Raw genomic sequence first — 16,123 nt, forward strand, 5'->3', positions numbered from 1 at the left:
TTGTCACCTTCTCCTATATTCAGCTCCGTTCTGCTCTTCTCAGTGACTTCACCACACTCTAAACTCTCCTGCTCACTCTGCCCTATTCGTGAACTGGAAGTCTTTTACAATGTAAGCCTATAATGCCTTGTTCTGACGCTCCATAGGTATACATTGTAAAAGCCACTTCCTGCTCACGCAGAGCACTGTGTGACCGAAAGTCTGAGCAGTGACGTCCCTGAGAAGAGGATCAGAACAGTGCTGGATCCCAGAAAAGGTGGCGGTAGCAGTAGGTAAGTCTATTAATACACTCCCTCTATACTACATATACACAATTTATTTAGTAGAAAAAAACTTGATGGCAGTGCTCCTTTAGAGCAAAATTTTAGTGACATAGTTGCTACAGTAAGGCTATGGTCCTAAGTGGCATATTTGCTGCATTTTTTTTTCCTGTGTTTTTACAGTACTAGCAAAAGCAATAAGCTAGAGTTCAAAAATATTATGCACAGATTTTTGTTTTTGTTCCCTGACTAACTGCGCTGCAATGTTTTTGAACATCTGCAGCATGTCAACTTTCAGCGTTTTTGCAGCCTTTTTACCTATTTTGAATGTACAGAGAGCGTTTTTGAAGCTTTTTGGTGAATTAAGCTAACTTTTTTAACATGCATTGTAAAATATCACATCTAAACTACACCCAACTAAAAACACAACTGCAAATGGGTTGTGTTTTATACGCAGTGTTTTTACTGCCATTAATGAAGGTTTTTGCTTCAGGAAAAAAAGCTGCAAAAAACAACAACGTATGAACATAGCCTAAGGCTATGTGCACATGTACATGTTGAGTATTTGCTTGCAAAAATTTCTGCAAGGTTTCTACATCTCTTGGCAGGAAAAACGCTGTTGAAAAAAACATGCGTTTTTGCATGTGTTTTTGTACAGCAATGAATGCTTTTTTGAGCTTATATGAAGATATTAAAAAACTATTTGTGATGTAATTTCTTGGTTCAACACCACATTTTTCATGCTGATGCAGTAGCATCAGAATAATGGGATTGGGGCTTGGTGTCAGCAGCGGTCATTGACACCTAGCTCTAGGCTTAGTAATGAAAAGGTGTCAGCCCGAAATCCTCATTAATAAGTAACACAAATACACAAATTGTCACCAGCCTATATAGGAGCGTTAACCAAACGAACGTACATAGGCTGTAACCAGACAGCAACTGTTAATTTTAAAGAAAAAAAAATTGCGTGGGCACCCGTGTAATTTTAATAACCAGCAGAATGAAAGCTGAGAGTTGATGTCAATATTTTTGGAAGGAGCCAATGGCCATAAAGGTTCCCAGGTTATTAATATCAGCTTACAACCAAAAGGAAAGCCGAACAACCACTAGGAGCGGCAATGGATATTATATGTAACTAGGTAAAGCATAAATAGTAACCATATACATAAAATCCATACAAGACGGGGGTAGATATGAGTATAAATTTTATTGAAAATACTACATATAAATAGTACAAAATACGTACAGTACACTAGTGAAAAGACAAAAAAACAGCTAAAAAGAGCAGCGCATCAGGTGTAACCACACATGGGAGATGCGCTGAAAGACTCCTGATGAAGCCAAGGGGTGAAACGCGCGTCGAGGCTTTCTGCTCCCTGCTTGCACGCCGGCACCCTGTTGCTAAGATGTCTCAAGGTATTAGTATTCACTAGTTATCTTCATTTGGATGTTATTAGTTTTACCTTGTATTACATGGTGCAGTCGTTCAGCCCAGTACTCTGGGTTAGCCCTGACACCACCTAGCTCGCTCCTTCACCTTTCATCCTCTATGAGATGTTATATTGGTTACTTGCGGGCGTCTTGTTTTGCATCTAAGCTTCAGGGGCTGTGGGCTGTGCAGCAGTGATTTTTGTGCAGTCTTTCAGCGCATCTCCCATGTGTGGTTACACCTGATGCGCTGCTCTTTTTAGCGGTTTTTTGTCTTTTTCACTAGTGTCCTGTACGTATTTTGTACTATTTATATGTAGTATTTTTAATAAAATTTATACTCCTATCTACCCCCGTCTTGTATGGATTTTATGTATATGGTTACTATTTATGCTTTACCTAGTTACATATAATATCCATTATCGCTCCTAGTGGTTGTTCGGCTTTCCTTTTTGGTTGTATGTATTTGCTGACAGCGGTTGCCCTTTGGTAGCTCTCAGGGTTTTTTAGGTTTATTATTAATATCCGCTTGCAGTGGTTTGCTTATGCTTTACTGGCTAGTTTACAGGAAGATCCCAGAAAAAAATTGACGCAGGGTCCCCCTATAAAATCTTAACCAGCAAAGCTAGGCAGACAGCCTAGTGGGCTGATATTAATAACCTAGGAAGGGGCCATGGATATTAATCCCTCCCAGACTAAAAACATCAGCTCTTAGCCACACCAGAAAAGGCGCATCTTTAAGATTCACTAAATCTGGTGCTTTGCCTCACTCTTCCCACTTGCCCTGTAACGGTGGCAAGTGGTGTTCATATTTGTGGGGTTGATATCTTTGTAGGTGACATCAAGCTCACAGGCTAGTGAATGGATAGGCGTCTATAATACACCTATCCATTACTAAACCCCATAGTGATTGTGTATAAAAACAGACACCCAGAATAAAGTCCTTTTATTTGAAATAATGACAGACTCCTTAAATAACCTTAATTAAGCCATACTTACCGAGCGCCTAATCCACCGATGCCCTCGTCTCCTGAAACAAAAATAAAATAACAAACCACAATATTCCTCACCTGTCTGCAGAGAAGATAATCCATAATGTCCCATGACGATCTTAATGATTTTGAGAGCAGTCACTGATGTGACTGCTCTCAAAGACAGCTGGCGAAACACTGTCAGGAGGTAAACGCTCCCGCAGTGTATCACTGAGCTGCCGTGAGAGAGTTCTCCGGAGTTCATCAGCTGATCAGCTCCGGTGATCTCCCCTATGGCACCACTGCTGCGTGGGAAAGTTCTCACGCAGCGGTGTCATAAATGAGAACACCGGAGCTGATAAACTCTGGTGAACTCTCACAGCAGGTCAGTGATACTCACATCTCCCAACGTGACTTTTCTACATGTGAGTTCCGCTGTGGGTCACTCTGGATTACCTGGACTACGGCGGACAGGTGAATACATGGTGGCTTATAATTTTACATTATTTCTAGGAGTCAAGGATGTTGGGTATTTGGTGTTAGATTAGTATAATGCTGTTTTTTATTATCATTTGAATATGTATGTAAATGTAACTTTTTTTTAACTCTGAGCACAGGCGCCATCTCCCATCAGTGGCGCCTGCTGTCACGTATCAGTGACCGCAGACTTAGCCCAATGGGAGCAGTAGTCTCATCGGCCCACGCCTGCTTACCTGTGGTTAGCTTTTTACCGCAGGTCACCGCCAGCTGCGGGATCACAATGACATCTGACAGCATGACCCCGCAGTACTCTGACCGACAGTCTTATTGGCGGTAGTGTTACAGCCGATAAGAACTACCACGTCGGTGTTTTCCCATGCTGTCGCACAGATGACAGCGTGGGAAACACCATAGGAAGTCTGTAAAACCGCAAAACAAAACTCAGCAAATCCACAAACATATTTATACCTGCATTTTTGCTGTGGATTTGACTGACTGAATTGAAGTCAATGGGTGCAGAAACGTTGCAGGATGGCAAAAAGAATTGACATTCTGCAGAAAAAAACCCACACTGCAAATATGCATAGAAATTTACTAATCATGTGCACAACATTTCAGGATTGTCATTGAAATACCTTGCATAAGGATTCCATTGCATTTTTGGACCATTTCCGTGCGGAAAAAACACTTCGAAAACGCATCAAAAACGCACTGTGTGCACATAGCTTAAAGGTTAGTGCTAAAATATAAACTCAATGTATAAAGAATAAAGGGAGCCTTTTTATTTTATCCATTATAGTTCCTATTACAATACTATACATGAGATAATTGGACTTTCAAGCTCTTAGCTATTGTTTGAGACACTATACATTGCATATTTCTTACATGTTGGAAATTTTCTGCCTTATCCCACCCTCCCCCCCCCATTCATAAAATAAAGAAACTTAATCTTGCTTGCTTCCTTCTCTTTATTCCCCACCAATCTAGACATATTTTTTGACAGGATCAGAATAGGTGTAGCTTATGGGGCTACCCATACAGATACAGTAGCTGACATCCAAGCGCTCATTTGGCCATCTGCTATCGTTCCTGACTCCTCCGTATAATTGAACATTTGGGTTAGCCTTTGTGTTTTTAGAAGGGAGAGAGCTGCTGCCAAGCTGCTGTGGCAGTAGCTTTTCCCCTGAGTAACAATAAGGTTGAGGGTTAAAACTTTTAACTACCTAAATCTTGTATTCTCTGACCTCCTTTGTTGGGGAAGAGTCAAGAGGCTCCTTACTAGTGATGAGTGAGTGTACTCGTTGCTCGGGTTTTCCCGAGCACGCTCGGGTGGTCTCTGAGTATTTGTGACTGCTCGGAGATTTCGTTGACACAGCTGCATGATTTACAGTTGCTAGCCAGCCTGAGTACATGTGGGGGTTGCCTGGTTGCTAGGGAATCCCCACATGTAATCAAGCTGTCTAGTAGCCGTAAATCATACAGCTGCGGCAAGGAAAACTAAATCTCTGGGCAGTCACAAATACTCAGGAGACCACCCGAGCAACGAGTATACTTGCTCATCACTACTCCTTACACATTAGACTGGTGGGTAATTGCGCAATTTCCACTTTTTTTTTTTAAATATATAGACTAATTAGTATGGGGATCCCTTAAAGCACATTGGGGCTAGTCTAAAATGTGTATATGCTCCAAAAGAGTTCAGAAATGGTGTGAGGAACAAGAGATCCGTGTTGACTTGACCTCCATGTTCTCCAAATCTCAATCCAGTCAGTGATTTGTAGGGAATGGTAGAAAAACATACCTGATCTATTGAAGTGAACCTGTTACTTTGGAAAATGCTATTTACCTTCAGTTATAGAGTTAATCAACATGTAAATCTCATTATAATTATGCCTGGCTGCCATACTGAAAGCGCTTGTTACCATGAGAAAATGACCTTCTTTCCACTCCATAGCAGGCAATGTTCTGTCACGTGAGATCGCACAAAGCGACTGCAGTCACCACTCACTATACCGTGAACCTCGGCTGTAAGCATGCCACCACTCACTATATCGTGAACCTCGGCTGTAAGCATGCCACCACTCACTATACCGTGAGCCTCGGCTGTAAGCATGCCACCACTCACTATACCGTGAGCCTCAGCTGTAAGCATGCCACCACTCACTATATCGTGAACCTCGGCTGTAAGCATGCCACCACTCTCTATACCGTGAGCCTCGGCTGTAAGCATGCCACCACTCACTATACCGTGAACCTCGGCTGTAAGCATGCCACCACTCACTATATTGTGAACCTCGGCTGTAAGCATGCCACCACTCACTATACCGTGAGCCTCGGCTGTAAGCATGCCACCATTCACTATACCGTGAGCCTCAGCTGTAAGCATGCCACCACTCACTATACCGTGAGCCTCGGCTGTAAGCAGCCACCACTCACTATACCGTGAGCCTCGGCTGTAAGCAGCCACCACTCACTATACCGTGAGCCTCGGCTGTAAGCATGCCACCATTCACTATACCGTGAACCTCGGCTGTAAGCATGCCACCACTCTCTATACTGTGAGCCACGGCTGTAAGCATGCCACCATTCACTATACCGTGAACCTCGGCTGTAAGCATGCCACCACTCTCTATACCGTGAGCCTCGGCTGTAAGCATGCCACCACTCTATACCGTGAGCCACGGCTGTAAGCATGCCACCATTCACTATACCGTGAACCTCGGCTGTAAGCATGCCACCATTCACTATACCGTGAGCCTCGGCTGTAAGCATGCCACCACTCTCTATACCGTGAGCCTCGGCTGTAAGCATGCCACCACTCTATACCGTGAGCCACGGCTGTAAGCATGCCACCATTCACTATACCGTGAACCTCGGCTGTAAGCATGCCACCACTCTCTATACCGTGAGCCTCGGCTGTAAGCATGCCACCACTCTATACCGTGAGCCACGGCTGTAAGCATGCCACCATTCACTATACCGTGAGCCTCGGCTGTAAGCATGCCACCACTCTCTATACCGTGAGCCTCGGCTGTAAGCATGCCAACACTCTCTATACCGTGAGCCTCGGCTGTAAGCAGCCACCACTCACTATACCGTGAGCCTCGGCTGTAAGCATGCCACCACTCACTATACCGTGAGCCTCGGCTGTAAGCATGCCACCACTCACTATACCGTGAGCCTCGGCTGTAAGCAGCCACCACTCTCTATACCGTGAGCCACGGCTGTAAGCATGCCACCACTCACTATACCGTGAGCCTCGGCTGTAAGCATGCCACCACTCACTATACCGTGAGCCACGGCTGTAAGCATGCTCCGGCACTCTGCAGCGCATCAGGGCAGATCGAGCTGTCAAAGTCCCGGGACATGCTGCTGCCGCTCAGTGAGCGCTGACTAGCCGCTTTGTGTGCGCTCTCGTGACAATCCGCTGCTCTTTAGTGGAAGTAAAGTTAATTTTCTCCTGGTAGCCGCACTTTCAGTATGGTCGGCAAGTGGCATGGTAAAGACATTTACATGCAGACTAACCCTATATCTCCATGTGTTTTCCACATTAACCTGTGGGGACATAAAGGCAACCCATTCGAGTATCGTGTTAGAGAATGCCTGCCGCCCTGGTGATCAGAGCTGCTATTTAGGCTTGGTAGACAAACAACATTTTTAACACTTTTTTTTGTTTTTTATCTCTGTTTCCTTGAAAATATCTCCAGGGAAGAGGAGTATATAGGGTTCATTTTGAGAAGCCTGCTTTTCCCAGTAACTACAGAAAAATTAATGGCAAGTGAATTTGTGGGCATAGAAATAAGATTTTATTTTTATTTCTAAACAATGAAGTGTTCATAGATGTATAATGTAATTATGCTCTTATTCCTCCCACGCTTCCTACTGCCTCTGCATCACTTACCTCCTGCCATTCAGCTGCTCTCATAAGCCCGTCATGCATATTCCTGTATTGTGAAATGGGAAGTGGCTCCTGGCAGTCAGGTTGGGTGGATATGGTGCTATATATTATCTGACGACTTCCGCTTCAGCAGCGTGGAGTGATTCATAGCAATGTATATTGTGTGAATGACTTCATACACAAAATAAAGAGATCCGCTACTTATTCACTCCCCTGAAAAAAGAAAATTCTATTTCAGGAAATGGATCTTTACTTGTATCTTTGCATGTTCTATATGCTACAAGCACTTTTATGGTAACCGGCTTCCCACTCGTCTTATTGGGATTACGGTACTTTAAAGGGAACTGGTCATGCTGAAAATGGTATCTGATTTGCAGTCATGATGTTATCGAGCTGATCAGATTGATATACTCTTTTGTGGGGAAAGTTTCTATGAAACTTGGATTTTATTCCGTGAAATCCTTGTTTGTATGTGTGTCCAATGGGTGGTCCTACTCAGTGATTGACAGTCTACCCTGTATGTATGTGCATGCAGAAGGAAGGCAGCAGTAATGTTTCAGGCAACTGCAGAGGAGCTCCACATTTTCTGGCTAGAAACAGAAGCCCAATCTTACAACCTGTATATGCCACCAATATATTTACATTGACTTTTTTTTTTTCAGAAGGCAAAACGAGGGATTGTCCAGTGTAATCAGGGCCCCACCTTGCCCCAGACTAGTCAACCACTAATTTGTGCAGCTCATCTTCAAAGTTAAAGAAGCACTCTTATCAAAGTTACCATTTTAATATATTGCAGTCATCATATTATATAGCACTGTGTACTTACAATTGCTCATTTTGCCTTTCTACCCAGTTGATTTTTCTTTTACATTCTGTTTATTACCTCATGTGATTAAAACTGTTCTAGCTGAATCCTTCTAAGCCAGGGATGTCAAACTCAAATACACCAAGGGCAAAAATTAAAATCTTGGACAAAGTTGTGGGCCAACTTTGATATTTATAAAAAAAAAAAAATCTACAATGGATGAACTTTTTTTTTGTCATCAAATATAATGAACTTTTTCATATGGAGAATACTTAAATCGGTTGTCTCATTAAGTACGTTTTAACCCCTTAGTGACAGTCAATTTTTTACAATTCTGACCACTGTCACTTTATGTGGTAATAAATCTGGAATGCTTCAACGGATCCCCCTAATTCTAAGTGTTTTTTTCCTGACATATTTTACTTCATGATAATGGTAAAACTTGTTCGATATGATTTGCGTTTTATTTATGAAAAAAAAATAGCAATTTGGCAAATCTTGACAACGTTGCAATTTTCAAACTTTTAATTTTTGTGCCCTCTAGTCAGTCCTATCACATAAAATAGTTCCTAAATAACATTTCCCACGGGTCTGCTTTACATCAGCACAGTTTTTTAATATATATATATTTTTTTTGTTAGGACGTTATAAGGGTTAAGTTGACCAGCGATTTGTCATTTTTATAACAAAATCTACAAAACAACTTTTTTTTTTTTTTTTTTTCTTAGGGATAACATCACAGTTGAAGTAACTTTGAGGGGCCTATATGACAGAAAATACCCAAAAGTGACACCATTCTAAAAACTGCGCCCCTCAAGTTGTTCAGAACCACATTTTAAGAAGTTTATTAACCCTTCAGGTGCTTCACAAGAACTGAAGCAATGTGGAAGGAAAACATGAACATTTAACTTTTTTCACAAAAAATTTGTGTTAGACCCAAACTTTTTATATTTTTGCAAGGGTAACAGGAGCAAATGGACTTGTGCAATTTCTCCGGAGTATTCCGATACCCCATAAGTGGGGTATCCACTTTAGGTTCATCGGGAGCTCTCCAAAGGCGACATGGTGCCTGCTATCAATTCCAGCCAATTTTGAATTTAAAAAAATCAAAACCGTGCTCCTTCTCTTCCGAGTCCTGCTGTGCGCCCAAATAGTAGTAGTCCCCCACATATGGGGTATTGGTGTACTCGGGAGAAATTTTGTGGTCCATTTTCTCCTGTGAAAATAAAAAAGTTTGGGTCTAAAGTTAATTTTTTTGTGAAAAAATTAATTGTTATTTTTTTTTCCTACCACATTGCTTCAGTTCTCGTGAAGCATCTGAAGGGATAATAAACTTCTTGAATGTGGTTTTGAGTACCTTGAGGGGTGCAGTTTTTAGAATGTCACTTTTTGGGTATTTCCTGTCATACAGACCCCTCAGAGTTGCTTCCAATGTGATGTGATTTTTTACCATCATCATGAAGTACAATATTTCATGAAAAAACAGCCTCAGAATCAGTGTGATCTGTTGAAGCGTTCCAGAGCTATAACCTCGTAAAGTGACAGTGGTCAGAATTGTAAGAATTGTCCTGTCACTAAGGGGCTAGAATAATCAGCAAGTGTTATTGGTTGTCAATCACAAATATACAATGGTCATAGCCTTCTGTTATTCCAAGTGAATTTCTAGACTAAGCTCTTTGTAGTAACTCTATTTCGGAACATGTTACCCATATCGATGCTTTTCCAGCAGTCCCCCTCGCCACCCCTCTCATATTGTCATGTGCTCAGCTCCTAAAGGGGTGGGCGCTGGCTCCAATGAGCGTTTCACATTTAGGGACACTACCCCCTGGATCCCAGCCCACAGCTCTGTGCCAGCTTCTAACCCTCTCCTGCCTGTATGCTGTGAATGCTGTGCTGCGAATATTGAGTAATATTGGAACCTGGCCCCACTATGCAACTGAGGGACCCAAAAAAATCGGTGCAGAGTAGCATCACGGTCTGGAACGCCATAATTGCAGGATCATTACTCATGCTTTAGGCTCTTAAATTCACTTCTAGGCAGACTAATTGGTTTATCAGAGGCAAATATTAGAGGAGAATGACTGACTGAGTGGGGGTGTGGAAATGTTTCATCTAGCTTTCATGTGTTTTCTCAGGGTGTTTTTTTTTTCTTTTAAATATTATTTCTCCCCGTGTTCCCTCCTGCAGAGATCCCCACTGGTTTATGCTGAACGACCGAAATGCATTCTGGAATCTATAGATTTTCACATGCTCAAGCCCTAGAAAGTCGTATGACATGGATGATCAATTATGCATGCCCAGGGGCTACGGCAGGAGTTTGACGGGAGGGAGTTTTTCTAAATATACTTTTACTTAGCATTTTCATCTCTGGCAGACAAGTAGTGTATGTAAGTACAGCTGATTAGGTGGCCACAAGAAACTGGCCTGTGGGTGAAATCTAGCAGCGTCACTAATGGGATGCTGGAGGATGCATCCGCTCTGCTATAATTCTGTGTCTTTAGAATTTGCCCAATTTGACCCTGTGCTAAGACTTGTGTATTTTTTTTTTTATATATATATTTAAAGGGGCTTGACACTTTATCATTGTTAGCAAATGTTTTGGGGAAAGGGGCTTTAATTTTAAAATTTAGGTTTCTCAAAACAACAAGAAAACTCCAAAGATCACATATGGTATATTAAAATATACGCTCTGCTTTCATGGCGCCGGATTCTTTTAGGTCCTGTGTAGTAACATTATTGGCCTTTTGCTTACCCTGGACTCAGGGAAAACACGTTGAGATGTGGAGTGATTACTGGTAACAATGAGCGGACACATGCTTGACATGAAGTTTGTTCCTTTTTGATTTATGACTTTAATCGTATTTCATTAGTTTCTCTATATTATCTGCATAGTACATTGCACGGTGGCTGCATATACAGATTCTTACATAACACACACATGTAAGTACATTTGTGCCTCAACGGAATCTGCTTATCAAGAGCAGTGATCTGCAGGAAGAGAGAGCCAGGAACACATGTGTAAGACTCAAGGTTTGGGGAAAAATGGCTACTCTTGCCCGGGAAACCAGGGGGGCGGTTCTAGTCAGAACACAGGGCTTAAAGCAAAATGATCCTAAATACAGGAACAGGGTAAATATGTACCTAATGACCTCTAATGGTGACAACTGGTACTACATTGTGAATTAACTTGCTGCACATTAATGGGCAGAACACTCCCCGCTTGGCATCAATGAATGCCACGATTTGGTTCTTTTGGGGGAAAATAACAATTCAAGTTCAGTAACTGGCCTGAGGAACAGTTTGTTCTCCCCGAGCTTGCACACTCTGACCTCTACTTTGTGCATCTTCCTGTCGTTGCTGGGAAAGGGCTTTGTGACTAGACCGAGTGGCCACTCGTTTCGATGCGACTGACTTTCTTTGACGAGTACAACATCGCCAGGTTGGATGTTTGGGCGATCTTTCTGCCACTTTTCCTGATTTGCAGGGTGGAGAGAGTTTGCTTTCTCCATCTGTCCCAAAAGACATTGGACATTCTTTGTACAACACAAAGTATTGTAACCTTGGCTCTTTCCAGGTTGGGAGCGGTAAACGCATGCTTGCAGTGATGCCAACTTTTACAAGGTTTCTGACGTGCAGGTAGTGCTGACTTGTAGGACTGAGCTATATGAAGTAGACAAGCGATGGCTCGAACAAGTGACTTCCGGGTTGAAAACCCGATGAACCGATGAGATTCGAGGGGTTGACTTGAAATCACTGTATGTAGAGCAGACACTCTAGGACGGGAGCTCTTCGTCGGTATCTGGATCCACTAGTTCAAATGTATCAGACCTGCTGATGTGGGGCATAGAAAGGTTCAAGGAGGCAAGGGGCCTGTGAACAATGTAGTGTCCTTAAGATGACTTGGTGCAACCAAGGATCTAGTCGCATGGTCTGCAGGATTGTGGTGAGTAGGCACATAGCGCCACTGATTAGGGCAGGTGGATCTCCTTATCCTCAGTACCCAGGTGCTGACGTAGACATAGAAGCGTCGCGTTTCGTTGCAGATGTATCCCAGTACCACCTTGCTATCGGTGTAGAACTCTGCATCTTTGATCTCCAGATTCATCCAATCTGAGATGAGCTTGGCCAACTCCACTGCGAGATAATTATAATTCACCGCACACTCTTGTGGATTATCATGCCAAAATAACAAAATTTTATTAACACACAATCTGGGAGTGCAACTGAATACTGCAGTGAAAGCGATACAAATAAAAAAAACGTTTCGGCTCCTCCGGAGCCTTTATCACACGAGTGCCAGGTAAGAAAATGGTACTGAGAGAAGGGATGAGGATCCCTGTGGTGCCTCAAAGAGACTAGTCATGTTACTGTCCACGTAGAGGTTAGTTCACCATCAGTGGTTGGTGGAGATCTGTGTAAGTTGATGTAGGTACAGTCTGACCAACTAAAGCCTGTGACCGGCTATCAGTTTCACTGAAGGCAGCTAATCTGTTCTTACTGGGGCCTGGACTCTTGTTCCTTGTGGCTGTGTGACGGCTGCTGTAGTACCCGTATGCGGTGCAGTCTGGGTGGTAGTGGTCCCATGCAGTCTGTGTAATCACCGCGTGCGACCGGCGGTCCTTTTGTATTGTCCTGTGCTCTTATTCCCTGCGGCTGTTGTAATACCCATATGCGGTGCAGTCTGGGTGGTAGCGGTCCCATATAGTCTGTGTAATCACCGCGTGCGACCGGCGGTCTGTTTTTACTGTTCTGCCTTCCTCCAAGTATGGTGCGGTGTGGATTTCAGCATATGGCTAACCCTCATCCACTTCCCAAGACGCTGTGATTAAAAATCATGGTTATTCCACAAAATATTGATTTCTGAACTCTTTGAGTTGCATTGTATTTTTTTTTTTTTTTTTAATTTTGACCATTTTGCTTTGTCAGAAAAAAATACTAAATTTATTGCTTGGAAATTTGGAAACATGTTGTCAGAAGTTTATAGAATAAATGACCAATTTCCATTTTATTCAAAAATATATCTATAAAGAGAAAAATCAGACAAACTCAACATTTTGCAGTAGTCTCTTAATTTTTTTCCAGAGCTGTATATTGGAATAGTCTATATTTTGTAGGGGTTTCATCATTGAAGGGTTGATAGTCCTGTATTTTGATATAATACTTGTTTTTGTTTTTTTTCTTCAGGGCATTGTACACATACGAGGATGAGACAGATATTCTAACCTTGGCATCATCAGGAAGTAAGTTATGTTCTGTATTATAAATATATGTATACAGATATAACGCTGTTGGTAAGGTCCTGCTGAACACACTGCAAAACAAATTGGATCTGCCTCCAATTAACATTACTTTTGCTTTTTGCTGGATTTTTTCCCCATGTACATGGGGAGGGTGTCCACTACTTACATTGACCTATCTTTGGGATAGGTCATCAGTGTCTGGTCAGGGTCCGACACCCGGCACTCCCACCAATCAGCGGTTATCCATGTCAGCGGCCACCAGCCAGAAGTACTAACTTGCTGCACGTACTACACATCCGCCTCCTACTATTTTGAATATGAGGCGGTTCTGTAGTACACTGCCACAGACATGATCAGAAGATGACCAGGTCCGCAAGTTAGTACTTCCGGACTGCGGTCACCAACAACAGCTGATCTGCAGGAGTGCCGGGTATCAGACCTTGACCGATCAGATGTTGACCTATCTTAAGGATAGGTCATCAATGAAAAAGTAGTGGATATATCAGCAACTCTTAGGGTAAGTGCGTATGTTGAGTATTTGCTTGCAGAAATTTCTGCACGGTTACTGTATCTCCTAGCAGCAAAAACGCTGCAGCAAAAATGCACGTATTTGTACAGCAATGAATTATTTTTTTGAGCTAAATAAACATATTAAAATAAAGTGTGGTGTAATTTTCTGGTTCAACGCATTCTTTTTAATTCTGATGTAGTGGCATCAGGATAATGGGACTAGGGCTTGGTGTCAGCAGTAGTGATGAGTGAGTGTGCTCGTTAAAGGGGTTTTCCGAGCATGCTCAGGTGTTCTCTGAGTACCTTGGGCGTGCTCGTACATTATGTTTGAGTCACCGCAGCTGCATGATTTGCAGCTCTTAGGCTGCCGTAACACTAGCCGTATTCGGTCAGTATTCTGCCTCAGCATTTGGAAGCCAAAACCAGGAGTGGGTGATAAATGCAGAAGTGGTGCATATGTTTCTATTATACTTTTCCTCTAATTGTTCCACTCCTGGTTTTGGCTTACAAATACTGATGTAAAATACTGACCAAATACTGGTAGTGTGACGGCAGCCTTAGACAACCTGAGCACATGCAGGGATTGCCTGTTTGTTAGGGAATCCTCACATGTATTCAGGCTGTCTAGCAGCTGCAAATCTTACGGCTGCGGGGACACAAACATAATCTACGAGCACGGCCAAGATACTCGGAAAACAGCCGAGCATGCTCGGAAATCTCGAGTAACGAGCACACTCGCTCATCACTAGTCAGCAGCTGTCACTGACACCTAGCTCTAGGTATAGTAATGAAGAGGTGTCAGCCAGACACCCTCATTACTAAACCGATAAGTAAAGTTACATAAACACACACATGTCACAAGCTTATGTAGGAGCTTTAACGGAATGAACCTACATAGGCTGTAACTAAACAGCAACTGGCAGAAATCCGCGTGCAGCATGATACCTGTTAATTTAAAAAAAAATAAAAATTTAACATTTTTTTGCGTGGGCTCCCGTGTAATTTTCATAACCAGCTAAGGGTTGATGTTAATATTCTGGGAAGGAACCAATGGCCATAAAGGTTCCCAGGCTATTAATATCAGCTCACAGCTGTTTGCTTAGCCTTTGCTGGCCACTTTACAGGAGGACCCAAGAAACAATTGATGTAGGGTCCCCCTATAAAATCTTAACCAGCAACAGCTAGGCAGACAGCTGCAGCCATATTAATAGCCTAGGAAAGGGCTACGGATAATGGCCCCGTCCGACTAAAAAAAAAAAAAAAATCAGCTCTCAGCCGTCCCAGGAATGACGCATTCATAAGATGTGCAGATTCTGGCACTTAGCTTTGTTCTTCCCACTTGTCCCGGTGCAGTGGCAAGTGTGGTTATAGTATTGGCGTTGATGTCACCTTTGTATTGTTACATGACATCAAGTTCAAAGTTTTGTAATGGAGAGATTTCTTAAAGATGCACCCTTTACTAACCCCATAGTCCTATTATTAAAAAAAACACACAAATCATGTGCACAGCACTTCAGGATTCTCATTGAATTAGCTGGCATAAGAATTCCTTAGCGTTTTTGGCCCAGAACAATGGAAATGTGTTGGAACTCTCTCCTAGACTGTCCCCATGTGAATCTCAGATGCTCTCGCAGACATACCTTATTCATAGAGTATATAGAACACCGAGCTTTCTTTTTAAAATTGGGGTACGCCAAATGCAGATGATCAAAGATGTGTAACTGAAGATGCACATTTGTTACACATGTTCTGGGAGTTCAGTAGATTGGGCTCCTAATGGAAAATCACATTATCTTTAATAAAAAAGGGTATTTGGTTGTGCAAATCCAAGCAGGCCACAAAATATGTATATTGGGAAATTTATGAGAATTGGTGGATTTTGAGTCCCCGATGGCTATAGGTCTTTCATAAGCATTGAACCAAGCCAGTTGCACAACACTGGCTAGACGCTCAACCACTGACAGATAATGAGCTAATAAGCTAAACAGTATTATTTGGTTGAAAACAGGGGTATACAGAAAGAAAAGCAATCAAGAAATTTGGTATTTGGGGACCCTGGTTGAATTTTCCAGGCCTGCCATCTGGAGTACTCCTGAGAGATAACATATGGCAATTTCTGGCTTCAGGAACATTTGTGGTATGATCATTCCAGGTTAAATAATATAGATATAGTCATTACACATTCAAACTAATTATTTGTTATAACTGAATGGCAGATATTCTAACGTATATACATCATAATAAAAGATAAATAGTATGAATATACTGTAGATTTCTCTGGAGTTTTATCAGGGGAGGTGTATTTTTGTATTACGGTAGTTTGTTTGAATGGAAAAATTCAAATCCTTTGAAGAAGATGGACAACAATATGGTATTTTATGTATAACCATACAATATTGATACCATGTAATACTGAAAATCTTTGTTCTACTGATCTTCTTGCAAAAATGTTATTGTGTAATTTTCTTAATAAAAATGACCTGATAAAAAAAAAAAAAGTAGTGGACAACCTCTTTAACCCCTTTACGACC

General features: G+C 42.1%; 1 protein-coding gene across 2 annotated transcripts in view; it reads left to right on the plus strand.

The window, feature by feature from the left end:
- DBN1 (drebrin 1) overlaps positions 1 to 16,123 on the plus strand; it is a 134,938-nt gene that overhangs the window by 81,251 nt on the left and 37,564 nt on the right. For both annotated transcript variants that reach the window (XM_069763965.1, XM_069763964.1), the window contains exon 2: positions 13,027 to 13,082. In XM_069763965.1, the coding sequence (XP_069620066.1) occupies positions 13,027 to 13,082 (56 nt within the window). The remainder of the gene's footprint in view (positions 1 to 13,026; positions 13,083 to 16,123) is intronic.

The sequence above is a fragment of the Ranitomeya imitator genome, chromosome 4 (assembly GCF_032444005.1).
Source record: "Ranitomeya imitator isolate aRanImi1 chromosome 4, aRanImi1.pri, whole genome shotgun sequence".
Lineage (NCBI taxonomy): Eukaryota > Metazoa > Chordata > Amphibia > Anura > Dendrobatidae > Ranitomeya > Ranitomeya imitator.